Source organism: Mesocricetus auratus, unplaced genomic scaffold (assembly GCF_017639785.1).
Source record: "Mesocricetus auratus isolate SY011 unplaced genomic scaffold, BCM_Maur_2.0 Super-Scaffold_100676, whole genome shotgun sequence".
Lineage (NCBI taxonomy): Eukaryota > Metazoa > Chordata > Mammalia > Rodentia > Cricetidae > Mesocricetus > Mesocricetus auratus.
This window is the reverse complement of record NW_024429266.1, coordinates 120,748,365-120,774,950: the sequence shown is the minus strand read 5'-3', so window position 1 is coordinate 120,774,950 and position 26,586 is coordinate 120,748,365. Positions and strand designations below refer to the sequence as shown.

The 26,586-nt window shown below is 41.8% G+C and overlaps 1 protein-coding gene across 4 annotated transcripts in view; it reads right to left on the bottom strand.

The window, feature by feature from the left end:
* Window positions 1-26,586, bottom strand: part of Pde1c (phosphodiesterase 1C) — a 459,933-nt gene that overhangs the window by 185,540 nt on the left and 247,807 nt on the right. The window contains exons 1-2 of one of the 4 annotated variants that reach the window (XM_040738292.1): window positions 21,315-21,966; window positions 6,214-6,240 (exon numbers count right to left, since the gene is read on the bottom strand). The exons of the other annotated variants lie outside the window; for them this stretch is intronic. Coding sequence (XP_040594226.1) covers window positions 6,214-6,240; window positions 21,315-21,415 — 128 coding nt within the window. The 5' untranslated portion in view covers window positions 21,416-21,966. Of the gene's footprint in view, window positions 1-6,213; window positions 6,241-21,314; window positions 21,967-26,586 lie in introns of those variants that run through there. 4 annotated transcript variants of the gene reach the window in all.

The window sequence follows — 26,586 nt, the reverse complement described above, 5'->3', positions numbered from 1 at the left end:
ACATTATACCTGGGGAAGGATATGAGAGGCAGATTTGAGGTGCATCTGTTAACACTAGGATACAACTGCTTAGCAGGCAGCCTTCCCAAAGAAGGCAAGACACTCACCTCCCCACTCCTCAAACCTGACACTCTATTATTAACAGCCAGGCTGGCAGATCAGCAGATGACTCACACGGAAGAAGTGGACCCACAAAGATAGAAATGGCTAGACCTGATGAAGGGCGCTATTTGCTGGATGTAATCATTTACTGGACTTCTCAAATGTGATTCCAGAACTTCATTAAAGTCCAAAAGAAGAAAAGGATAAGACAGTTGGAGGGGTTAATTCCCCTATTAGCCTTGCAGCAGACGCAGGCCCCTCTTAAAGCAGAGGCCTCCCTCCTCACAACAACACCCACTTTGACAATAATTATACAGATGTCAATATCCAGGGCATTCTTGGTTCCAGAATATTTTTGAGTCATTTGTTTCTTTGAGAAAAGATCCAAAGAATCAGAGAAACCGACATTTTAAATGGGACTGAAAACAGGGAGACCAAGAAAAGATTCTGAACTATCCTACTGGACTTCACTGTGCCTATGTTTTGAAGCCCCATTTAGGATAAGCAGCACTGTTTCATTTGCAATCCAGTGAGAGAAGTTTATGACATCACGAGGCCCCCCACAAGAATCAGATATCCCGTGGCCTTCAACCCTTAGACCCACCATATTCTGTTGTAATTAATTACCTGTGTCTTACCTACAAAGCATGCAGACCTATCTTCAATGGCATTTTTACTTCTCATTTTATTTCAGTTTTTAGTAAATTAACAGAAATGTGATTTTTCAACAGGAAGATTTTTATAATGAACTATACATGTGACTCAAAGTAATGTGATTGTCAAAAACATGAACTTAGTAGCTCATTAATTATTCCAATTTATAACTCAATTATAGTCAGAAGCAGTTCTATTCAAACTAAGTAAAGATACAATTAGTAATAATCAAAACCATTATGCCAAACATTATAGGCTTTCATTATCTGGGAAGGCTTAAAAACTCCAAATATAATACATCTTGATCAATATCTGAACTGTCACAGTGCAGACATGTAGCTGCTAAGGTCATTTGGGCTTTTACTCACGCCTTGCCTTTTAACATGCTGACTAACCAAGGATTAGATGGTAGCTGACATATAAATCTTTACCAGAAGATGATACTCCGCAGAAAAGGTAAGCTTAAAATGGCTATCTAATAATGTTCCCATTGAAAACGTCTGGACAACTGGAATTTCATTAATGATTTTTATCTAGGAGGCTGGAAATATGGCTCAATACTTAAGAGCACTGGCTGCTCTTCTAAAGGACCCAGGCATGGCAGCTTACAACTGTCTGTAACTTCAGGTCCAGGGGATCTGACACCCTAATACAGAGAAACATTCAGGCAAAACATCAATGCATATAAAATAAAAATAAAGCATTTTAAAAATTAATTCATAATTTTTATCTAAATCTAACTGCTTAAATAGTTATCAGTAAAATCAAATACCACAAAAATCAGACATTGATTCTACTTGTTACATCATCTTGGATAGAAATCCTATTCTTGAAGAGCAGTCTGGGAGTGCCAGATGACTTCTAGGGCTCTGTGATTATCCTCTATGTAATCTGGGAAACTTCTTCAAAGACCTAAACTTCTGAGTCAAGCCTGATGACTTGAGGCTGATTTTGTATTGAGAACAACCTGATGAGGAATTTTCTGGAAAGCAGGTATACTCTATAGTCCTCTCCAGCTGTCCTATTACCATTTCACCATTGTTGGAATTACAGGGCCTCCTAGACAAGCCTGACTCCAACAGCAACGAAGAGAGGGGTCCTTTAATACTATTCAGTTAAAATCCAGTCCTGTGAGGTTTTATGTGCAGAAAGATGCTTGCCACCAACCTATTGTGCCTTTGCTAACCCAGAAGAAACACATCTAACATCCCACTTTCTACTGGGATTCTGGTGTTGGAAGAAATGAGAATCTTTCCACTGATGCTAAAACTGAAACTCAGAATATTCTCTTGAACTAACATCAGCCTTATACTTTATTAATTAATTCAAGAAATATATAACTCCTCCGTCGAACTAGAGTAGGGTGATAATTATTTGAAAGCAGGTGCGTGATTTTTCTTTAACATAGTTTTGAACACTAAATAAGTATGTAAGTGAAATGAAACAGCAAGAAAATTGTAACAAAAAAAACGTTATTTATGTATGCTTGGCTATCTTTTCTTTGATGTTCAAATCAAGCCTACACAATAGAAAACTTGTAAATCATGCAAACCATTTAGTTTTTTTACACTGAAACTGCCAGCTTTATTTGACCAAACAATGCAGCAATGGTGAGGAGCCAGAGGCGGAAAGACAGCTCCGTGAGTAAAGGTTTATCTGACAACCTGAGACCAACCCCTAGGATACACAGGATGGAAGGAGAAGACTAACTCGTACTGATTGTCCTCTGACCTCCACATGGGCATCCCCACACATATGCACACAGATAAATACGTAATAAATTGACTACATTAAGAATCCAGCAAGCCACTGTCACCCATAATACACTTGTCCCTAACATGAAAAATGATCACAGCTACTTCCACCCCAAAGGCATCTTGTTGGCAAACACACAGTCGAGTACCATAGTGCCTAACTAGTGGAACAATCCACTTAAATTAGCTATACCATTCATCCAATGAAGGTGATCCAGAGCTTCTAGGAAAACCTCAGGCAAAGCCATGCTGCAGAAGGCTGAAAGTCGGTTACATGGGTTAGAGAAGGCCACAGGAAATTATTAAGCATGTAGGTATGCTGAAAAACTGAGCAGTGAGACACAGCCAGTGTCTCAACTCAGGTCACAACCCAGAGGCAAACAACTTCTACTGCTGCCACTGAGGCCACTCAGCTCCAGAAGCCACAAAAGGAGTGCAACCACCCTGAGAATGCCACGCAGGAGGAAGCTACGTGGAAGCATGTGGGGAGTGATAGCTTTGTGTGGAGATGGCAAGGATGCTGGATGGGCAGGCACAGAGACATGGAGCGCCAAGGCTCCTACCATGAATGAAGGAACACTCTTCAAAGCAGAATCTCCATGTCCAGCGACCCAGATGGCACCACTCAGATCACATGCAAGTCATGAAGTCAAGTCCCACCTGGATCTCCCAGCCGATGACGGCATGAACAAAATGAGATTGCTGTTTTAAGCCACTACGCTGAGAACAGTTTGTTGTTTATAATACATCACTAGGAAATAGATCTATTTAATATGGAAAATATTAAAAGGAGAGGAGTTCAAACATCCATTTTTAATTTGCACTTCAGCATCAATAAAGGTGGTACAAAACAATCCTTATTTTTATAACACAATAAAAATATAACTGTATTCACATCAGATATACAAAAGGACACTTTCATAAGTAGCCACTATAGTAATTTGAACATTGACATGTGAGAGGCTTTCATATGACTTCCTGCCTACCTGTCTGTTTCCCTTTAATATAAAATTGAAGTGACGCTGAAATGTCTCATATCCATAACTAGTCCATGTAAAAAATGATAATCACATGTTACTACTGAAGACTATGGTACCCTCAAATCTGTGATTAATTTATATCCTGCTTAATGGTTCTCATGCAATTACTACCATGAACCCAACCATCCTAAACGAGACAGAAAGAAGTGTGTTGTCAGCTGTGTAAGCCAACAGCATTTCTAGTAGGATAACAAACTCCAGGAAGCCTTCAAATCATCATCAGTTTCCCTCTCAGTAACTCACATGGCCCAGCTTCATATGCATGTCTTTGGACTACAGACTTTACCTGGAAACAACAGAATGCAGGAATCTCCAGTGGATGATACTGATTAGAAAAGTTGATAATAAATGGCTATCTGCAAATGTTTTATTGAAAACTATTGGCAAATTTTGTTTGCACTAATTGTTTTTATCTTGATGTAATCTACTTAAATCTGTAATACTGAACTCAAATACCGTGAAAAGCCAACCTAGTCTTTCAAGCTGAATTGTGGGCTACAAATGCTTGGCAAACAAAAGGCCTATGCATTCCCATTTCTTGGGAATGGAGATTCCAAACTCATTAGCATAGGATATTTTGGTACTTGTGTTAATGATATCCCTATTGATTCTCCTTAATTAAGGTGACTAAGACAGGAATAGTTGACAGTGTCATTTTTACGAAGTATATTTGTTATAAATGATAGCACTCTTGTTCTGACCTGCATTCCACCATGACCTCCCAAGCCTGACTCTTTCAGAATTAATTCACCTTTCCTGAAAAAGGCCTGGGAAGACCCCATAACATTATTTAGTATATAAAACATTGTCTATGTTCTATGAGAAAATAATTTCAGTTTTTATTTAATCAACTGGAGGTTAACATGCATAGGATGCCATGGGCCCCTTCTCCCTGGTGCTATCATCAGTAGTGTTGGGTGTGGGAAGATCAGCTTAAAGGTTTCTGTAAGAAGGGTTCTGTAAGAAACCTTCTGTAAGAAGAATTAGCAATATTTCATTCAACAACATTTGCTAGGAGGCACAATATTTCAGGCATGTAGCAGACGAAAACAAAATGCCAGAAGGTGTAATACACTAGGCAGAAAGAACAAAAGATGAAACAGCTATGCAACACTCAGAAGGCAGCAATCTCAGAACACTAACAGCAGGACCAAGTTTGAGTCAGAGAGGAAGGAATAGCATAAGTTAGACACAGAAAAGTGTCAGCGCAGTCACTACAGGCAATCTATATCCACGTTCTTCATTGGTTTCCTGGGTAACTTTGAAGTTAATCCATTTTGCCATGCATCATTGCAGAGAAGCTCCTTGATGTACATGTAATCAGTGCCCCTAAATAAACCTCAGATAAACAGATGAATGAAAAGACAACCGAAACTCTTCCTAAGAAACCACCTACCCACCCGTAAGCAGATACAGACACTTAGAATTACACCATAGTGAAAGTTTAGAGAGAAAGGGAAAGCGGCAAGAGATATGATTGGAAAAGTTAAAGAGGCCATACAACGTTGTGTGTGCCATAATTAGCCTATGAAAATGAAACACTAAAAATTATTCTAGATGGATCAATCTGGCATGATGGCTCAGGTCGGTAACCCTGGCACTCAGAAAGCTGAAGCAGGATGATTGCTCTTAGTTTGGGGCAACCTCCATTGCAAAGTGAATCACAGGTCAGGTTAAGATACAAAGTGAGACCTTGCCTCAAACAAACATATTGAACCTATGAATGAAGTATGGTGTATGTGAAGTAAAGGATATGCTAAGTTTTTTCTCTATAGTATTTTACATGCATTCCAATATGAAAACATATAATACACTTTAAATCAATTCAACCACAGCGCACATAGCATTTCCTAGATTCATTTTATTATTCCATTATTTAGAGGCGCCACCCACTTTCCCCGGGTTCACTACTTGTATACATGCTCAAATACTACCCATGCCCCTCTGTACCAGCAGGCACCATCTACTTAAAAGGCACTTCAATGGGAGACGACACCACACTCAAAGACTAGTTAAGTCATACTGGAACCATAAAAGCAAAGTGTGCAGGTTGGAGTGTTGTATTCACATGGGACATGGCCAGTGTGCACCAAATAGCTTCAGGGTTCTTCATCAGAGTTCCTGCAAATCACAGCTCAGAGCCAGACCAGACCCTTGGGCATGCGTGCAGTAGGTAGTTGGAGAATATGGTAGACCTTTCTGTAGTCAAATCAAAAGGCTGCCATTGCTCTAAGGCAACGTGCAGGCACACATGTGGCTAAGCAACATTTCCTCCGTGACTCCGGTGAACGAGAACCAAAGTGCATTTAAAGCCTCTCTGCTCATCCCCAGGAAGCATCACCTCTCACCTGCCCACACAGTTTGGTCCCTTATTGATCAAGGTTCTGGCAAAAATCACTAGACAACACAGCAGTAGCAGGCTTCCAAATCCAAGGGTCTGCTCGCATAAGCGGATGACCCACTGTGATACACTGCACCTTGTAATCAATTTCAATTTAGAGCAGCAGCCACAACTGGGGATTAAAGCAGGCGACTCACTAAGGAGGACTCAGGGACTGTTTATTCCAATTCCAATGCACCATAAGCCGAACCTGTGAAGAGTTGTATCACAACTCAGCCAACCACAGCCCAGACAGTTCCCCTTTCCAGAAAGATGAGCTTACCTCTGCGACGTTTTCTTATATTTCCTCCTGTAGAAAAAGAAGCATAAACTCATGTCAGAAAGATCCTTAGGCAGGCAATGGGGGAGGAAAGTAGTTTAGCAGGGTCAGGCATGTGTGTCAACAGTTCTGGGGTTTCCTTCTGTGTTGTCATTTCAGAGTCCAGCTGCCAGTCTGTGATTGCTATGTCGCATTTTGACAGGCAGAAACACATGTAGACTTCACAGTGAAAAGCAGCATTCAGGGAGCTCAGTGGCTCTGCTCCCACGTGTTTCCCTTCTTCCCTTTGAAGGCAGTGTGAGATCCCAATTGAGGTCAGGCTTAAAGACAATGAGATCCAGGTTTGAGTCTCACCCTTTCCAAGATTACAGCACAGTGAGTAGAGGCTTACAAGAAGTGTTTTTGTCTGGTACACTTAATGGCCAATGCACTTTCTTCATCATCAATTGGCAAGAGTCTTTTAGTGTGTGTGTGTGTGTGTGTGTGTGTGTGTGTGTGTGTGTGTGTGTGTGTGCGCGCGCGCTGGGAATAACATATAGTATCTTATGCATAATAAGCATTTGTCTATTACTGAACTGTGCCCCAAAGGTAAAAAGTCCTATATGTTCCTTTTAAAAATAAAAACATGTTACATAGCTAAACCATGAGATCAGAAATAGATTTTCGAAGAAGGGTGAAATGGGAAATGAGGCTATGAGAAAATCTAGAATCAAATGATAACAGCAGCATCTACACTTGCTAAAGGTTTGGTTGAGGACTTTCCTGGGACACAGAAGAGGCCCAGGTACAGTGTATCTCTGCTACTTCTTTGTCAACTAGCTTCGGACAAATCTCATATACCTTGGGATTCCTGACCTATCAAGTAGAAATGTGACAACTGCTCTGACTATTTCTTCCTAGGTCATAGTGACATGCAAAGAGAGGAAAATGGCCTTAAAAATATGTTGACCCAGTACCCCAGGGTTATTCATGATCATGTCAGTTTTGTATCAACTCCTAAGATCCTCAGCAGAGTCTCAGCAGATTCTTCGATGGAGAGAATTAGAGGAAAGGAAAACCGTGGGAGGACCCTCACAGCATCTCTGAGTTTTCCTTTCTTGCCTTACAGATGCCACACAAATAATGTCAAGGCATATGAGAGTTAGCATTTAAAGCATACAAAACCACTCAAGTCCATGGAAGAACTAAGGAAAGGTTGAAAAGTCACCCAAAGGCAAATAATAATAATCAGATGAGCACCCTTGGCCTCTGTTTATAATCCCAACTAATTCATCAGAAAAGAACACCCGCAGAGGCTGTCTTGGAGATCTAAGGAAGGCAGTCTTGTGCTACTAGCCTAAGCCAGTGTGTTTCCACAGTGCTATCCAAGGACTGTACGAAGGCACTGCGGGCAGAGGAGGTAGTGGTGGTGAAGGAATCAGAGAAGAATGGAAACAGCAGCTACGTTTTCAGCACCTGCTCATCTCATAATGACTATTTGTGTCTTATTAATCTCCCATAGCCTTCTGAAGGAATTTATTCTGGAAACAAAATGAGGCATACACCTATAGTGATATTTTATAATAGCAACTCTAAGCCATAGTTTATGGAGTTTAAATCTAATTTAATAACTTCACTGGCTAGGTGATCTCAAATTCAGTTCTGTTGTAACTCATGTTTTAGTGTCCACATCAATGAAAAGGACGGAATAATCCCAGCGGGATATCAGGTATTTAATTCACCAGGTATTGCCCCTGTCACGGACTAGGCATTCCAAGTATTAGGTTTCCTCAGCCACTAGTTTTGAGCTTGTGAAATAAGCAAAACCTTGTCATGTGAACTTCTGCAACTGTGCCAAAGTCTTGCATATCAACTGGTACAGGGTCGGCAGATTGCAAATATCCACTGACCCCTTGTACCTGTCATCCACACAGGTCCAAATATGGCCTTTGCATTTGTTAGACCTAGGGAAAGGGAGACTTAGTACTATTCCATTCCTAACACTCCTTAATTCCACAGAATTGTTCTTGGTTGTAAAGAATAATTACAGGTTTTCCTTTCTTGTCTCATCTTTCTAGATACTTCACCAAATCAAGATGAGCCACACACAAATAGTGTCATGGTATTTGAAAGTCAGCATTTAAAATACTGGAAAACTCTCAAGTTTATGGAAAACACTCCAAGTTCAATACTCAGGTCTTATGACAGCACAGCTGCTACCCAGACATTGATTCCTGCTCATCCTTCAGGTCTCAGTTGAGGTACCACCTCCTCACAGAGCCTCCCAAGCTGGATAGACCTCCAGCTGTGTTTCTAGGTGGTCCATGCTCCTAATACAGTTGTTTAGGATTCCAACTGGTCCTGATATATTACCATGATGCCAAGAATCTGCTCACTGTCTGCCAGCATCCTTCCTTTGCCTAGCATGACAGATGTCCACACCATTTTAGTAAAATGGATGTACCTAGCAAGAAACAAATCTGCTTTGATTTTACTCCTTTAATTTACTGCAGATTTACAGGAAAGTGAGGACATCTCCTATAGCCATGGTCTCTAAACGTAGGAGAAAAGAAAGGAGAAGTCTGGGAAGCTAGCTTACAGTTGGGGAGCTTTATTTTTTCCATTCCATCCCTGGAACTGCAAGTAACTTATCCGGATATCCAACAAACCCTAGAGAGTTTGAACCTGCTTCATACTTCACTGAATTGAAGCTCAAAAAAAAAGTTAAGCAATTAGTTAAGTAATTAAGCTACTAAATAACCAGATGAAATAACTCATTCTAAGGATATAGAGGGTTAAAGAGTCTGATACAGAAAATAAAATGCAGGCAAGAGCGTTGACAAAAATTATGCAAAGAGGTTAAAAGATTCCAGCAGGAAGCTTAGACACTGGAAGAAAACCAGTCCAAGGGCAGAAAACACACAAGGGTCTTTCCATTCAAATGCAGGAAATGAACTGGAAAAGAAACCCAAGTTATTCCTGGCCTTTTGTTTCTGAAGAACTTCAACAGAATTTGTCCCTGACTCACTGCTTGTAAGAATGCTATTGTTTGGGTTGATTGCATTTACTTTAAATATGAGTTGTGGAAACTTGAAACAAGTCAGCAAAGTCTAGCAGTTCACATAGCTAGACTAAGCTGTTGTAGAAGGGAAAAAAGGCAGAAGCCCCTTGCTCGGGATTCTGGGTTAAGGTGACAGCAGTGTGGGAGACAGGCCAAGAGGCAGCAGACCATCTTCATGAGGCCAGGTTGCCAAAGAACTCAACATCAAAAACATTCCAAAAATCTGTGACAAGGAGCAAAGAAGAACAAAAATGACTTGGTTTGTTTGCATTTTGATAGCTGGGACTTTCCAGAGCAGTAGGCACCACTTCAGTCAAAAGTAAGTAGCAAGTATTCCAAAGCCAAGCATACTATTCTGGAATGGTTTTCTAATGCCCTGGATAAGTGAAAATGATTAAACATTGATGCTAAATTATGGATTGTGTGATAGTACCTTTCACTCTTCTAAAGTGTGTGTCTGAGCAGAAGCCATAAAAGTACCTTAACTTAATATTCCAAAATGTTCAGATTTCACTTTAGGTTGACAGCAAGATACCACCCTGTTGTGCACAGTAATGCTGGGGACGTGAATAATTGAATACATAGCCAGCCACACAGTAAGAAGTCAAAGTCTGCCTTCAGTGTACCCAGATTTTCTTGGAGAGTGACTCCTAGTGGAGACAATTATGTCTTCATCTCTCCCCAGGAGGCCAGAGCCCTGAGGACAAACAGATGCAGGCATCTTACTTCTCAGCCCTTGATTCCCTCATGGGGGTGGAAAGTCGAACTTAGAGAAAAACCAAGTACTGTTATAACTAATTACATGTTCTCTGTATGCCACTGTGGGAAAGTGAACTGAGACAGAATGCCACAAATGGCTGTGAAATGATCCAAGCCCAGACTGGCCATCTGATGCTTTTGTTTTGGTTGTTATGCCTGGTGCAGTCTGGGAAGAAATTGATATAACCACATACTTTTACTGGTTTCTTAAACCATTTGTATAAACTGTCTGGGTTTCTGATTATGGAAAGCCTTTATGCATCTCTCTTTCCTCTCAGTAATTCATTTCCATAGTGCACACATTAAAACCTAGGTTTTTGCACCTACATAACACTGATTGTCTTCTGGCCTTGATACATTTGAATAACAAAATGCTGGTGAAAACACAAGTGAATTAGGCTTCTCACACTTGCACTAAGTACCCAGAGGTGAGAGGCAAGACAATAAAGAGATCTCTGCTTTTACTAGTGTAAATGTCTCTTTTTAATTTTTATTACCTTTACTTATTCATTCGTATGTTTGTATGTGGGAGATGCACCCTGCAACAGTGCATTTGCGGAAGTCACAGGAAAACTAATGAGAATCAGATCTCTCCGCCTACCATGTAGGTCTCAGAGATGAGCTACAAAATGAAGTTCCACATGCCCAAAGACTCAGGGCAGGACAGGAATATAAATAATGAAATGGAGTAGCCTGGAGTAGTCCAACTGTTAGTAAACAGTCTTGGGCTTTGTTATTAGTTTCTAGATTTTTCTGGTGAGTTTTCTATGGGAGGAAAAAAATGTTCTTAGAACTCATGCCCTCCTATTCAGGACAGACATCTCCCTCATACATAAAATTCTAACATGAGTAGTCAAATGAGATCAAATTCAAATGAAGGAAGTATTTGCCTTTGTGGTTTGAGGTTGGAGATGGTTGAAAAGATGAACAGAAGGCTTACACCAAGTAGGACTGTAAATAAGATAATCTATTCTCTACTGATCCTGGAAGCAGATTCTCAGGCTAATACTGACCAGAGGGTAGATAATGAATAACCTTTAAGGAAAAGCTAATATATTCCAAGTTAAGAGACACCTAGGAAGCCTGTGTGTAACTACCAACTCACACAGTGACTCCACTATGGCCCTTTTGCATCTCCTGTACTCTTCACACAAGACCCTCATCTGTCTGCAGACAGCTGGCTAGACAGAAATCCAACGCCCTTATTCACGCCTGCTTCTCTCCTGATCCTGGGTCAAAAACTCTAGCTCTTGGATTACGGGGAGTCCCCAAGTGAGACCTCTTCTCATAGAAAGCTGAGGTCTTCCTTTGTTTGGAAGCAAGATTTTTCAAACAGAGCAGGCTAAAAACAGCTAAGATCTCGTCGCTTAAATTTGGGCAGAGAGTTAACGAGTGGCACCGAGGATGAGAACGGCAGGGTTTTTAACTGAGGAAACAGAAAATAAATGTCACACTTGTAGAAACTGGGTAGCGTGGCTTTTTCATAAATGATTCATATCTCTATCATATATTTACAAAATCTGCTGTGTAGTGAGTGCAGCAGAGTCATGAGGAAGGAAATAGATTTCTGTGACCTCCTCCCTGGGAACCTGGCTCTTACTCAAACAACGGTCAGTGAGAAAGGTGAAAAGTGTCTTCAGTTTCTCTCACAGCACTGTCCAGGTGGGGACAAATGCAAAGGATTAAGACAAATTTGGTGTCACTCTCCACAGGCACACCCCTATAATAAGGGAGGGGCGGGATGGGTTTGCTTTAATAGAATCATCTGGGGCTTCTGCTTCCAAGTTCTACTTTGTTTTTCTCTCAGGTAGATGTAGCCACAATAAAGGCTGCATGGTCTGAATTTAGTCACAGGATAATTTCCCTAAGACATTCTTGCCCACCCACAAGTACACCTGTCTCCCTACCCTTCCCCACAGTCTTCATTAAAACCTTCTCCTGGCTCACACCCATATCTGAGTAAATTCTAGCCAGTCCCACAGCTTCTTGGAAGCAGAGGGCCTTCCAGCTCCCTCTAAGATATCTGCATCTCTCTGGACACAATTCTGTAAGTCTCAGTTTTCAAAAATGGCAAAATGAAGCGATTGTCTAAAACATAGGGAGCTAGCAGGTGGAGTCTTTGGGCCCATCCAAGTTCTTCCACCAGGTGAAATCAGTAGTGCCCTGGCAGCAAGTAGCCTTTGGTTCTGACTTCACTGAAACCATGCCAACTGGTAGAGTGAAAGTTCTGTCGCTTTTGGAAACTGCCCGTTTCATGTGGTGGTTCTAAAGACAGGTTGAGAGGCCTAAGCAATGTTCATGATAATCAATCTGATAAATGATTCTTGTATTTCAAACTGAGCACAGAAGACTCTAGTAATGAAGGCATATCTAGTTCCTCATAGTTATAGTCAGGGTCTATAACAACACTCTACACAACACTGAATCAAATCTATTTCGTTGAGCCTAAGCTGGAGGTATTACAGAAGCCTTCAGGGTCATCTTAATGACAGAGTCAGAGAGATGAGGTGATTTTCATGACACTATCCAGACCTTTAGAGACAGATGTATGGGGTGTTGCTCATAGATCAAATCTCACTTAAAAGTGTTAGATTACTGAGCTGTAACTCAAGATGAATCCACATTCATTCAAGTGTGGTATCAGTCGGGCAAAAACCACCATTTCTGAGAGGACTAAGTACATAGATAATTGAGAAGAATGGAGGATTGGCCTGATACCTATAATCTATCTACAGGAACAGAAGCCACTCAGAAAATATTATCAATCTGCATTGAAAACCACAAAGCACCACAGCATGAGCTGTAAAACTTCACAACCAACTTTTGGTTGTTTCTTCACATAAAAGAACCAAACAACAAACAAAATAACAACAACAAAAGAAAAGTAGAGATGGTATTGGGATAGTAGTCTAAATTTGAAACTCTCTTAAGACATCTCGAAGTGGTAGCTTTCAAAGATTAATCTTTCACAACCATATTTGATGTGCCTCCAGAATATAGGAAGTGTCCTAGTTTCTTAAGAGTTTGGGTTGATTGGATTCTGGTTAAATTAGATTATTCAGAGTCCATTGGGCTTATAAACCACCAGACCCCTTCACAGTGTACTGGGCTCTGGGTTTCAGGCTTCAATTGCCTGAGTCTTGCCCTGTACTTCCCAGAAGGTCCCTGATAAGAGTCTCATCCTTTCACTTCCTGGGTCAAAATCCCACTCTGTCCTTAGAATACTAGAAAGTACCCTACCATACTCTAGGCTTCTATCTCCATTCCAAAGCCATGTTTGGGTGGGTATTATACCAAACGGTCAGTAGAAGATTTTCAAACAAGACTGTGTGCTGTGGTAACTGCCTGGATTTTCGTATTACAATTGCCAATGAACAATTATATACAAACTCCTATTTCCTGTGTCCTATAAACCATTGATCTTTGGTATATTGTCTCATATTGTGACATATATGGGAATATTAACCAAGGATTATTCAGACACAAAGTTTTTCTCCTTACCTTGTTGGGTTGTACATTATATAGCCAATCCAGTCTCTCTTTTAATCTTTGGACCCACTTATCAACTTTTTATGCTCCCACGATAGCTCCCTCCAGTGATGATCTTAAATTGTCTCATATTCCATATATTCAAAAGTGACCTCACTACCTGAATTCCCCATTCAACCTGTTCCCACCTACAACCAAGCCTGCAAATATGCACAAGTTCTTGGAGATTTTTTTCTAAGTGAAAAGCGCCTGCAGATTAAAGAAAAACCCTGGCTGTGTCCTTACCCCTATATCCAAGTCTTGTGGGACAATATGCCCCCAAAGTCCTCTGATCTCTCTGTATAGACAACAGAGAAGGTGGATCTGGCCTTTCTGGTGGGTGGCCAGCCTGCAGTCTTGGGTCGGTCTAGGCTGTAGCACCTTGTCCCATACTTGTTTTTCCTCAGAAGTTTCAATTTCTGAGAAACTGGGCTCGAATTCCTTCACACACTCTTCCCTGACACTTTTATTCAACTAATCTTCAGTTCTCTGTGTCTCAGACTGAGTTTCATTTCTTCAGAGAATTCTTCTGAATCTTGGACCTGGTTTTGATCCTCTTAGCTATTTTCATAGCATCCTTTCCTTTTCTACAACATTCATCAGTGTAAACTGCCATTTCTGGAAGTCTTGCTAACATTTCTCTCTACCTTTAGACGAAACATCCACTCAGAGAGAAAGCTTTGTCTCATTTCCTAGTAGAACTCTGAGACCAGGCACACAGAAATAGGGAAATGTTTTCTGAGTCAATGAGTGACCACTGAGTTCTCTGTAGATAGATGAATGAAAGCCATTGTCTGACTTTCAGTTTTATGTCTTGGTTGAATAACTCTCAAACTTTTCCATAATTTTACTATGTAGAAAAACTTCCAATTGTACTCATTAAGGTTCATTAGTTTTGTTTAATAACAGTTGTCAAGAAGACTTTAAAGAACACTCTCCAATAAAAGCCTGAAGAATGCTAATTCATTAATAGATTCAGTATTCTTTCTTCAAAAAATAGTGTACATTGGTTGCAGAATTCACCTTTTATTACTAAGGTCAAATGGTGGCAGCCATATTCAAAGTTGTCACAGACAACTATTTCATATGCTTCATATTGATCAATAACCTTAGTTAATTCTCAAAAAGCTGTAATGGAGGTCTTAGATGCCCTCTCCCTCTAGAGAAACAAAAGAAAGTGTTTTTCTATACATACATACATACATACACACACACACACACACACACACACACACAATATCAAGATAGAAAACTAGGACTGGAATACAGAAACCTCTCGGCTTAGGACTGCTTCCCAACTGACACAGTCATGTGCAAGTCTTGGCCAAAAGAATATGCATACAGCTGCCAAATATTGGGCTATAATTAGCAAATAAGTCAGTACAAATAACTTTTGATAAGAAACAACGATGTACCATTAAATGGCATTAGTATTCAAGTGAAGAAAATGCACTCTAGATGTGAGGTTCTAGCTTCACACTTGATACTCATCACTTCCTCCCCTGGTATACAGGGAGACTTCTTTACCAGATCTTTGCTTCCTTAGTAAGAGAAAGGCTACTCTGACCCTGGCATTTGGTGTCAGTATCATTCAGTTTGCATCTAGCTATTGCTCTTTCTTTTTGTGTTGTTTTTTTTAACATTTTGCATATAAAAGAACTTTCTGGAACTTGAACGAGGTATATCAAACCTACAACCCCAGCACTTTGAAGGCTGAAGCAGAAAGATAAGAAGTTTGCAGTCAGTTTCAGCTATGTATCAAGTTCCAGACCCTCCTAGGCTCTATGAGACCTTTTATTTTATTATTTTTTGATCCTTTCTGGTCACCCTAACCAGACTCTTAATGAGGGTAGAGCTTTCATTCTGATAGCCTCACATCACCTTCCTGGACCACGTCAGGTCCAGGAAAAAACGTGCTGGTCACCTGACATTTTAGTTAATAAGACACTTGGAGAACCCATTCATACACGGAATGCATGGTCTGGAAAAAATAAACAGCACATTTGTAAATAGTTCTAGAATGGCTTCTCTGATGACACTTGGATCAGTGCTCTCTTCCCTGGGTCACTTACTTGAGTGGCTTTGACACAGAGCCAAGACTCTCAAAAACACAGCTCCCAGCCAAAGTTCCCTCCATACATATTCCATGTTGTAGTCACCAACAGCTACTGGGACATTCCAGACACCACTAGGTCAACATGTCTACACTTAAAGTGCACATTCTCATCTAAGTAAATCCCAAGGCCTTGGCACCAAATTCCCTGACACACCCAAGCCAGAACAGACTCAGGAGGTAATTTCTCCTTGTTTACTCTGCTCTAACTCTACATTTTGTCAGCTCTTGATTCCAATGCATACCACAGTGCAGGCATTGTTCCCAGCTCTCTCTTGACCTTCAGTGTCACCTCTAAGTTCTCTCCTATACTTCACCTAGACTTATGAACCTGAAATTCAAATCTCGCTGTATTACTCAGAAGCTTCACATCCATCAACAATTCCTTAGAACTGAGAAGACCACGTATAAACTCCTTTCAATACAAACAAAAAATATTTTTCTGTGTGGTATGAAAGTGGCAAGAAGACAATTTCTTATTGAGTGGTGCAATCTATTCAAATATTCATGTCTTTAAACCCTAATTACGTTGAATAAAGAGTAATATTTTTAAAGCCCATGTTGCTCCCTAGTCCATGCCTTGTTTTCTGCCATCATCTCACTCTTTGACATGGCTGTACCTTTATGCTCAATGAGCATGTCATTTCTCTATCCCTCACTACTCCATAAGCCACAAGAGGATGCCACGCACCTTTTAAAGAAAATAATAAGGCTTTTGATGATCAATATGTAGAAGAAGTTAACTATGTTCTCTTCTCCAGTGACCTAGGGGCTTTCTGTCTAGTGGTTCCATTTTAATAACACCAAATTACACAAATAACACAAGGTGACCAGTGTTTTGAGAATTATCAATGAAAGATAAGCAAAGAGAATCTCACTATGTTTCACAACTACATCTCTAACTAATACAGGTAACTTTGTCAGAAGCCCATATAAATAATTCAAAACTCAGGACAAGCTTATTCTGGACCAAAGCAATGGCTTCTTATGTGTCCCACATTTTGCAAAAGGCTCCCCTATCTGAAAGATCTTCTCTGGCCTCCAGGGAAAATATCACTCTCCCTGCATCCCCCTCTAACTACAATCATCACTCTGGGTATTGGTGCCACTCTCTCCATGACCTGGTAAGGTCAGATAGGAATCTTCCCCACTTTTGCATACCAGAACGTGGCAAAGGGGCTGGCACGTAACACATTCCCAGTAAGTGTTAGCTTGGCAGCTTCATGTTTCCAAAACACTAATTACACTGTTTAAAAATTCAGATGAGTATAAAGAAGATGTGCTTAGGCCAATGTGCAAACACAAACACCTAGCTATCTTTGCCCAGGACTTGCTCCCCTTCTCTCCAGGATCTGTACCGTGCAGCTGGGACAGCCAACAGCATCACAAAATAGCTGCAGGGACAGACCCCGGGATCCCTGCTCTACATTCACCATCCCTGCTCCTCTCTGAAAGCTGGCTGGTTGTTTTCTATCAGAAGAAAATCCTTTTCACTAAGCTAACAGGAAATGACTCATGGTAGTCTCCAAAAAAGTCCAGAAAGAGACAGTATTAATCTCTCTGGGCCAATCAGCAAGGGACTCCATGTTCCTATTTGAGATTTATGCTTATTGAGACCTGCTGATCATAGGGACATAAGATCATAGGTTTGACAACTCATGCTAAAGGACACCAACTCTGTGATGGGGTTCAGGAGACAAAGTGACAAGCAATTCCTGTTACCAGAGTAAGGGAGTGGAAATTTGTGCTGGAGAGAAAAAAGCAATAGTTTTCCTAATCTACTAACATAGGAGTCATTTATCTGCCTTTATATCCATAAGTTACTTTAAACAATGCAAGAAATACAACACAGGACATTGCATAATCATAAAAATCTATTATACTGCCTCCTGGTTAGTCAAAATGAATGAGAGGCTGAAACTTTATAATTATGACAGCACATGCCAAGAATAAGTGACATGTGTCCTCATACACTCAGTTAAAACAAAGTGCATCGTAGGAACACCTTATTGTCATTTTGTGGCAATTTGACAACAGAAAAACTCTTGGTCAAGACCCAAGACACTGGTTATGACTCACTTGTTCAAACTCAATCAGCCACAAGGTCACTCATATCATCATGACATAAGGATATCATTTAAAAAAATATATTATACACTTCCCAATGGTAGAGCTGTTGTCAACTGAACAATCAGCCACAAGGTCACTCATATCATCATGACATAAAGATATCATTTAAAGATATCATACACTTCCCAATGGTAGAGCTGTTGTCAACAAGGTTACTTGGAGTGGTGTATTAAAATCCTGTCTACTCCTACAGAGGAAGGGAATGTGCCAGCAGCCCCTGTGTACAACTGAAGTTGATGGGAAAGTGACAGTGAAGCTACTCTCAGATGAATACGCAGACAACACATTAACTTACAAAGGCTCAGGTGTGCCACATTTCTTCCTTCTGGTTTAGACTACTGGAAACCTTTGCATAAGAAGCGGTTGAACTGCAGAAGGAGGCTAAGGAGCTTGAACCTCTGTAGGCCTCTCTGAATTTGTATGCATCCCTTCACTCCAGGGACAGAGAGAGAGTCAACCACAGTAGTAAATACCTCCATTGCTACAATCGCAGCTAGAGTAAATGATGTTTAAGACAGTTTCTGATGTTCCATGAACTGTTTGTGTACTGACAATATTATAAGGTTGGGCTAAGAGTTTATCTAATTCTCTGCTTGAGGAACAAATAAAATTATTCTAGGTTTCATGAAAGTGTGGATAATTTACCATGTACCTGGAGAGGCCCATGAGCAAAATGGACAAAAGAAAAAAATAAAAACCTCCTTTGTAGAACTCACTTTCTAGATTGAGAGGCATACAATAAACGTTATCAAATGTATAAACACTTCGGATGGAAGTGAGGGATAGAGAGACAGAGCAGAGGGGCTGGTGAAGATGAAATGGAAGGTGAATCGTCCTCTGGATTGCCTATATGGTGGCAATCTTTTTGCTATTGGTAAAACCCACCTCTTGGCAGTAAAGAAGAGGATGGTATGATGGGAACAGAAAGAGAGAGCCTCAGAAAGAACAGCAAGGGATTCATGCTTGGCTCATAGCTTTGCACATCTTACAGACCCAAGGTTAGGCAATGATGTTCATTAAACTTGCTTGATGCTAATTCAAAAGACAGTATGTTGAAGGTTGTGTCGAGTACATATTTGCCTTCATTTTGCATATTAAAATGTTCACATTGTAGTCCTGCTTTCGTCATCTATTGATTGAACACATCTGTGTACTCTGGAAGAACAGCAAGGGCAAGACACACAAAATATCTGTCCCAGTGAGTCTTGTACCCTAATGAAGGAGCAAAGAAAATTCACTCATAAACCAAATGACAGTGTCATGGAGCTGAGAGGGCACTAGATAATCCAGAGCTCACACAGCTCTCAGACCAGTCAAGATAAATCTCTGACCACCCGCAGTCACTTATAAATCCCTGTCTGAGAGAGCGTTGGGGGTAATAAAGAGCTATGAAAATCCAGGTATGGCTACTGGCTCTTTCTAAAATGTTGATGGGGGTGTGGGGAAACAGCTTCCTTTCTCTTGATGACAGTCTGCTATGTGGACAAATCCACACAGTCCCAGTCTCTCAGGGATTTCCATGGTGTAGATTGTAAGGTATTATCCAGAGTTGTGTAAATGAGTATATGCTTTGGTTGCAAGGGTCTTATCAGAAACTGCCGCTTTGTTGAAATAAATAAATAGGCACATAAATAAGTAAATAAATGTGTAGTATGAGTGGTAATAGAACCAGTATAGTGGGTTTTTAAGTACATTATAGCAATAAATACCCTTCAAACTGTAAAATGGGACTAAGGGTTTAGAGGGTTGCTGTTGAGTGAAAGGGCCTCTTCAGGAAAGCATCAGAAAAGGCACACTTGGGTAAAGAATCAATTCACACCTTCTAAGGCACCCTGAGGCCTGGGCAGATTCAAAAGACTAGGAAATCCAGCTACGGCTACATACATCACACAGCAACACTTTGAGGAGTGAAAGCTCTCAGATAGGAAACTGAGAAAGCTAGAAGACAGTGTGGTGTAAAGCTAAACGCTTCTCACACAAATTCCCACCTGAGCTATGTTGATCTGCCCAAATGCTATCCCTAGCCTCAATGGCTTTCTGGGATGGCTTTAGCTCATAAAGCAGCTAGAGAAACAGTTCTGGAGAAGTGGGCACGAGTCCCTCTGACTGGAAAGGCAAAAACACCAGCCTAACACAGCTTTCCCTGGGCACACCTCAGTCTCAGGTTTTGTGGACACAACAAACATTCTGTGTGTGGCACAGTATGACAAGTTTATCACTCAGGGCACTGAACATGAGCTTCCTGTAAACACAGCTTTGAAAAGGGCTTCCACATAAGTCACCTAAGCTGACAAAAAAAAAAGTCTGCCAGCCAGGGACCAGCTATCCAGGTAAGCTTACAGCATTCACTCATATTGGCTACACAAGTCAAAAAAACAAATTCCTTGGTATGTTGTCCTACAAAATCAGCTTGCTTCCATTCCAAGTAGAATGCTTGTTATGAAGTATACCCCTGGATAGGGACCCTTTGAAGAAATGAAGACAACTGTATTGCCTCCCCTTGGCAATTCTGAGTATCCTGTCAGGATTGTTGTCTCTCCTAAGCTGAACTCAGATCAGTACCTTCTTGATTGGTTTAGTTCTGCTTCTTGAATGTGTATGCAGGCTCTCAAATGCAGTAACGGCAGACACCTGGCTAGAAGCTGCGTTCTCCCACTGTCCTTGTAAGTTCGGAAAACCCACAACGGTTTTTAAAATCATACCAGATCACTGAAAGTCACACACCTGATACAATAAGCAACTCAATGGGAGCTATGTGACAGCTGAGGAGTGATGGATCCCTGCGGCTCCAGCTAAAATGACCAGCCTCACTCCTTGTTAATTAATGTTTAGAGGAAAGGAAAGCATAGTCACCTCTGTCCTCCGCAACTAAACCAGAAACGTGCAGTGAGGAGACTGAAGTGCAGAGCTCACTCTGTATATGCCCAGGTAGAACTCTGGACACTGGGTTAAGAATAAACACCCCTTTATGCTGTTCCAATGCACACCTGATGGGCACTTTCTCCCGGATAGCACACCCATCTCATAAACGTATTCCGCCAGGAAGATCCCTAAGAATATATCAGACCCAAGAGCTCACCATGGGTTAACTAGGGAGAGGGCCAAGGGAATTATCAACTAGAGTGCATGTTGAACCTGAACAGTTACTAAGACATTAGATGATCCACCAACATGCTGGCAAGCAGTCTGCAAAGAAAATTTCTAATTAAAAGTCCCTCACTAAAGTCCCCAAACTTTCCTCCCTGGGCGAATGGACCAGAAACACCTACTCTCTATTTGCACCACAAGTGTCTACTCTTGAGGGTATGGCCCTGCCCCTTCCCAAAGAAAACATGACTTAGTGGCAGCATAGCACTAGGACTGAAAAGCAACCCTCCGTGCCTTAGAAGGCATGATCCTTGACTGCAGTTGTGGAACTTCTGCTCAGTTCAAGGGGGTGTGCAATAGGAGTAAGAAGTGGCCACTCACTAAGGACATGCAGTAAAATGGGGGGGGGGGAGAGGGAGAGAGGGCAAAGGGAGTCAGTTTACTTACAGTCCACGGAGCCGAAGCCAGATTTTCTCAATCTGCTCAGGTTGCAGGTGTTTCAGAGAGTTGCTCTCAAATTCTTCAATCTCCTTGGTTGGAGACTCCATAGCTGCAGGTTCTCACTTGGGGTGAGGTGGAGAGAGTTTCTATAGTTCCTTCCCAGCCTCCTCTTCTCTCTGGGTCCAGCCCAGGGAGTCTTTCAGTCACTTTGTCACTTCCCCTGCAGAGTCCCCTGAGATGGTTCAGAGAGGGCTAGGATCACAGGGGACTCCGGCCCCAGGTGCTCCCTGGAGGCAGCTGTGAAAACCAGCCATGATGCCCTACTACTGCCAGGGACAGGGGGATAGCCACTGTGCTGTGCGTTGGTCCCGGAGAAAGCACCTCGGTTCTTTATACCCTTAAACAAAGCCACGGAAGCTCCCGGCGGCCACGGCAGGATTCGGAGGCAAAGGGAGAGCTGGGTGGTAAGGGAGGGGGAGAAAGTGAGGAGCTGGGTGGAGCAGGCTGAGCCTGAGCTGCAGGATGAGCCATGGAGAGGTTCAGACCCCTACTCTGCTCCACCCTGTGCCCAGCCTGCCCCGCCTTAGTGCCCCTCTGTCGCCCCTCACCAGCCAGTCCTGCTGACAAGCAAGAACTGACAAGTGAGAAAAGTCGTCTGTCAGAGCAGAGCTAGAGCGACAGGGCTGGCACCCCTTGTGAGGAGGGAGGGGACACCACGATTAGCAGGGCAGGAACTCCACACCTGCCCCCCCCGCACTCCCCCCGCAGGCAGCCCCAAGCCACCCAGCCCTATGCCCTGCAATGATGGCTGCCCAGCCACAGAGCATAAACGCTCTGAGCTCCAAGGAAGCTAAGTCTGGGGCTGGCTTCTTAGCACAAAGCCCTGGTGTTTTCTTACTAATGGGATTGATTCATATTCATAGTCTCTCTCTCTCTCTCTCTCTCTCTCTCTCTCTCTCTCTCTCTCTCTCTCTCTCTCTCTCTCTCTCTCTCTCTCTCTCTCTCTCTCCTCTTCTCTTCTCTCCCTCCTTCTCTCCCTCTCTGTCTCCATCAAAAACACAAATATTACAACAGAAGTTTCTCAAATAATGCCACACGCCTCCTAGGCGTCTCTGCTGGGCGCTGGCTCGGCAGCTGTTGACTTTGGCAGTCTGTCAGCTCCACGCAGCTGCACCACACTGCTAGATGGTCCCCTTGGTCATGCACAATGTCAATAACATAATTGCCCAGCAGAATAGGACCAGGTTGGAAGGCACAAAGAGCCTAGGGTTAGGGATCAACTTAAAGGTGAGGGCGACTTTGTATTGGTCAAGTAAAGTTCCATTCATGAGACATTGGCAAAGGAATAAAATGATGGTATCTACTGTCTCTTTGCTCCATCCATTTAGTAATTAGCAGTCATTTTTCAGTCATTGTCCATATACTCTAGCAAAGATACCTAGCTAGATCAAAAAAAAAAAGCTTGTCTCCCTCACTTGTCACAGATTCAAAAATCAATCTATTAGTTCATCCTTTAAGGTATTCAGGAAGTGCATCTTCACTGAGTTACAGTGTTATTACTAGGCAAAGATAACATTAAACAGCTGCTGTATATACATGTAGAGGCCACTTACCTAAAAAACTTACTCAAATTCACCCAACTGAGAACAGTGACTTGGGAAATGATATGCCAAAAGGGGAAATACTTTGGCAACTTGTGGCTAGGAGACGGAAGTGTGGTCCTCAAATAAGGTATATCCATTAGTTCATGTGCCTTATAGTGGCTGGCTATCCAAATGCAGATAAGTTGTAACCAGTACGAGCACTGCCCTAAGTACTGGAAATTTCCTCTTGTCCAAGTGCTGTGCTAAGTACTGGAAACTTCCTCCAGTCCAAGCGCTGTGCTAAGAGCTCTTTGCTCACACAACAGCTCTGTGGGTCAATTATTCTCACCCCTCTATAATAAGAAAATGGAAATAGCAGGAAGTTACCTGCTAGTAAGAGAACCAAACAACCAGAATTGGATTTGATCATTGTCTCATCCTCACAAATGTGTCTCTGTCACAAGATCAAATTTTCTGCATGCTCAAAGAGATAAATTTAAGCACAAAGATTTCGTATGTCCCTTCCATCTGTACAATCCTTTGAAATCATGTAAAGGGTTTTGGAGAAAGGAAGGCAGATATTAATGGGTTTGATTAGGTCAATGAAAGCCAATTTTAGAAGGAAAATAAACATGCTTTCATTACAATCTAGTAATGAATGGGAGAGAAGACAAGAAAAAACTTACTAAAAAGCTTCCAAGACAAGTTTTTGTGTCATGTTAGATATTGTCAAAACTGCATGAAAATTGATAGTTGATAAAATACATTTGCTTTATTTTAGGTCAATGATAATTTTCAAAAATGGAAGTGTCCTGAAAGATAATTTAATTTCATTTTCTCAAAATTTTTAACCAATAGAGTCTTTCAAATAATATCCATCTTATAAGAGATTCCAATGTATTCCTTCACTTGAAAGCATGAAGATGGGGCTGTTCTGGTTGTCTGGGTGCAAGGAGTCCTTAGTTCTTGGGGACTCTGTTCACTGTCTCTCTTGTTTCTCGGCTTGCTACCTGGCCTACCACTTCACAGAAGTGAACAACTGGAGCCAGTTTGCCATAAAGGAACTCAGGCGCCCTTGCCTCCTAGCCCCTCATCAAGTTCTCTCTAACCTTAGCTCACATTTTCTGTGGCTTGTTTAGCCAACGAAAAGACAGGATGCTGGACAGTTGCAGTAGCATTGTGAATCACAATTGCTAGTGGCATTCCATTTGGAAGTAAGCAAATAAGTAAACACAAATTGACCCAGAAACAGAGGTTTAGAAGCCATAATGCTGCCCACAACTTTACACTGGAGGCTAACTTCTAAAGAGACTTCTCACTCGACTTTAGTCAGACTCTAGAAAACTCTCACATAAGCAAAGATTACTAAATACGCTCACACAAGCATCCATGTACAAACATATATGAATGCACATCATACACATGCACACCTATATACATGCAGACAGCCAACAACTTACAGCACCCCCTCCTTAGTATCCATGTAGCAATCTAGTCCAAGTACTCTCAACATTTTCACTAACAACATAGAGTACCATAAAATATTAACACTTCCAAACTTTTTTGTTCCAAGCAGAGTTCAAAGACAGCTTGGATGATTTTTGTCAGATAGGAAGCCAAACTTTCGTGGACAAACAGGAATGGACTCTAAGATTTGGTAACCCTGAGCACAGTACCATTTGCCAAGCAGCTGCTGGCCAAGCATGTCACAGGTTGGTTCACATGCTCATTAAAACATACTTCCATATAAAATTAAAACCGCATTGAGATTCCATCTCAGTCTGTTGGGATGACAACAATTAAGAAAATAATTAAAACAACGGAATGCAGGGAAGAAGAGAAAAAAGGACCCTAAAATATGACCACCAGGGAACTCAGTACGGAGGTCCCTCACAAAGAAATGCTCCATGAGCCAACTGGAACATTTCTCACCGTTTACCTGAAAGACTGAAGTCAGCACGTCACACAGATTCTTGTACATCTTTTCACTGCAGCGCTATCCATAGGAGCTAAGTATATGACCAACCTAAGTGTCTGTCCGCAGAGGAACAGATGAAGAAAATTGTGAGATACATACACAATAGAATGCCACCTGCAGGAAAATGGATGTAGTAACTGGAGATTATCACTAAACAAATTAAGTAAGACTCACAAAGACAAAAAATGTGTCTCATTTGCAGATGACAGATTTCATATAGAAACAGCATTTTTGTATGTAAGTGTAAAATGGAAGGGAAAACAAAACTGTCAAGAGGGAATGAAGTGGACTAATAAGAGGGTTAGAGGAAGAATGGGGTGAGAAGGAGCATGGACAACTGTAATGTGAAACCTGGCAATGTTCTCAGGAAACTCAGCAGTGTGTACAATGAATACAAGTCAACAAAATACTTCTGCATGGCTTTGTTATGCCCACTGGTACCAGAGAGGTGTCAACGTTGCCTGAAAGATGGAAGCCAAGAATGTGGAGACCTGGACCAGAAGGCCAAGCCCATGCTCTATTCTCTACCTCCCTGGGGACAAAGCAAGGGACTAGTGGAAAGATGCACGGCAGAGAATTCAGGGCTGCTGCAGGACCACGAATAAGAGGGATCTTAACACTGTGGGGAGAACAGAGAGATGCTGGGAGCGGGTGACATTTGAACTGGATCTTGAATGTAGATACATAAAAGATGTTTTCATGGAAGGTGGTTGAAGGCAGATGATTCCATAGAGAGATTAGGTGTGAGTATCTGTACATGTAACTAGGGACACTAGCATAAAATGTTGGAAGCGGTCTGTCAGCCACTTGTAGTCAAGATGTTTGGAGGACTTGAGAAACCGAGGAACTTCCACAGCTTCTGCAATGGCCTCAGAGTAAATGGTAGCGAAAGAGGCATCCATCAACGAGTTAGAAACAAGATCCTCAGTTAATGGTCATTCATGAAAACACACACATACAAGTGTCATTATACAGTCTGAGCAGCCTATAGTTAGGGGTGTGTGTGGGGGATGTGGGGGGGTGTGTGGGTGTGTATGTATGTACATACATGCATGTAACAGCAATTAATGAATACAGAGACCATAAACTTGAAAACGTGCAAGGAGGGGTATATGGAAGGGTTTGGAGGGAGGAAAGGGAAGGGAGAAATTATGAAATTGAATTATAATCTCAAAACAAAGGGAAAATTACATAAACAAATGTCAAAAGGGAGGAAAGAAGAGCGAGACAAACAGTTTCAGACCCAAGTCGAAAGGGCTACCTCCCATGAGCAACAACTGCCAGCTACAAAGATTGTGCCTGCTTGCTTAGACATCCCGAAGCCAGACTGTGTCCTTGACCCATTTTCACAATTAGCCAGTGACTTTACCAAGAGTGCTGAGGAGAAAATCCTAAAGACATTTAGACTGTGGGAGTGACAGCAGGCCTAGATAGCAACAGCCCTCCTTCCGACTCACACCAGATGTGAGCTCATTCCAGAGGCTCTTCTCTCCAGTGCTTCCCAGGAACTGCTATCACTACACAAAGAGGCGGAGAGCTGCTTCCCCTAACCTCGCCCTCATCTGAAATGCAGCTCTGAACAGCTATCACCACAGCCACAGACCTTGAGAGTGGCCCAGACCATCTGGGAACAGAGACAGGGTTGGGTCTATGGGGCGGAGATGGACAGGTAGGTAGAGTGCTTCCCTGCAAGCATTAAGATGTGAGTGTGAATCCC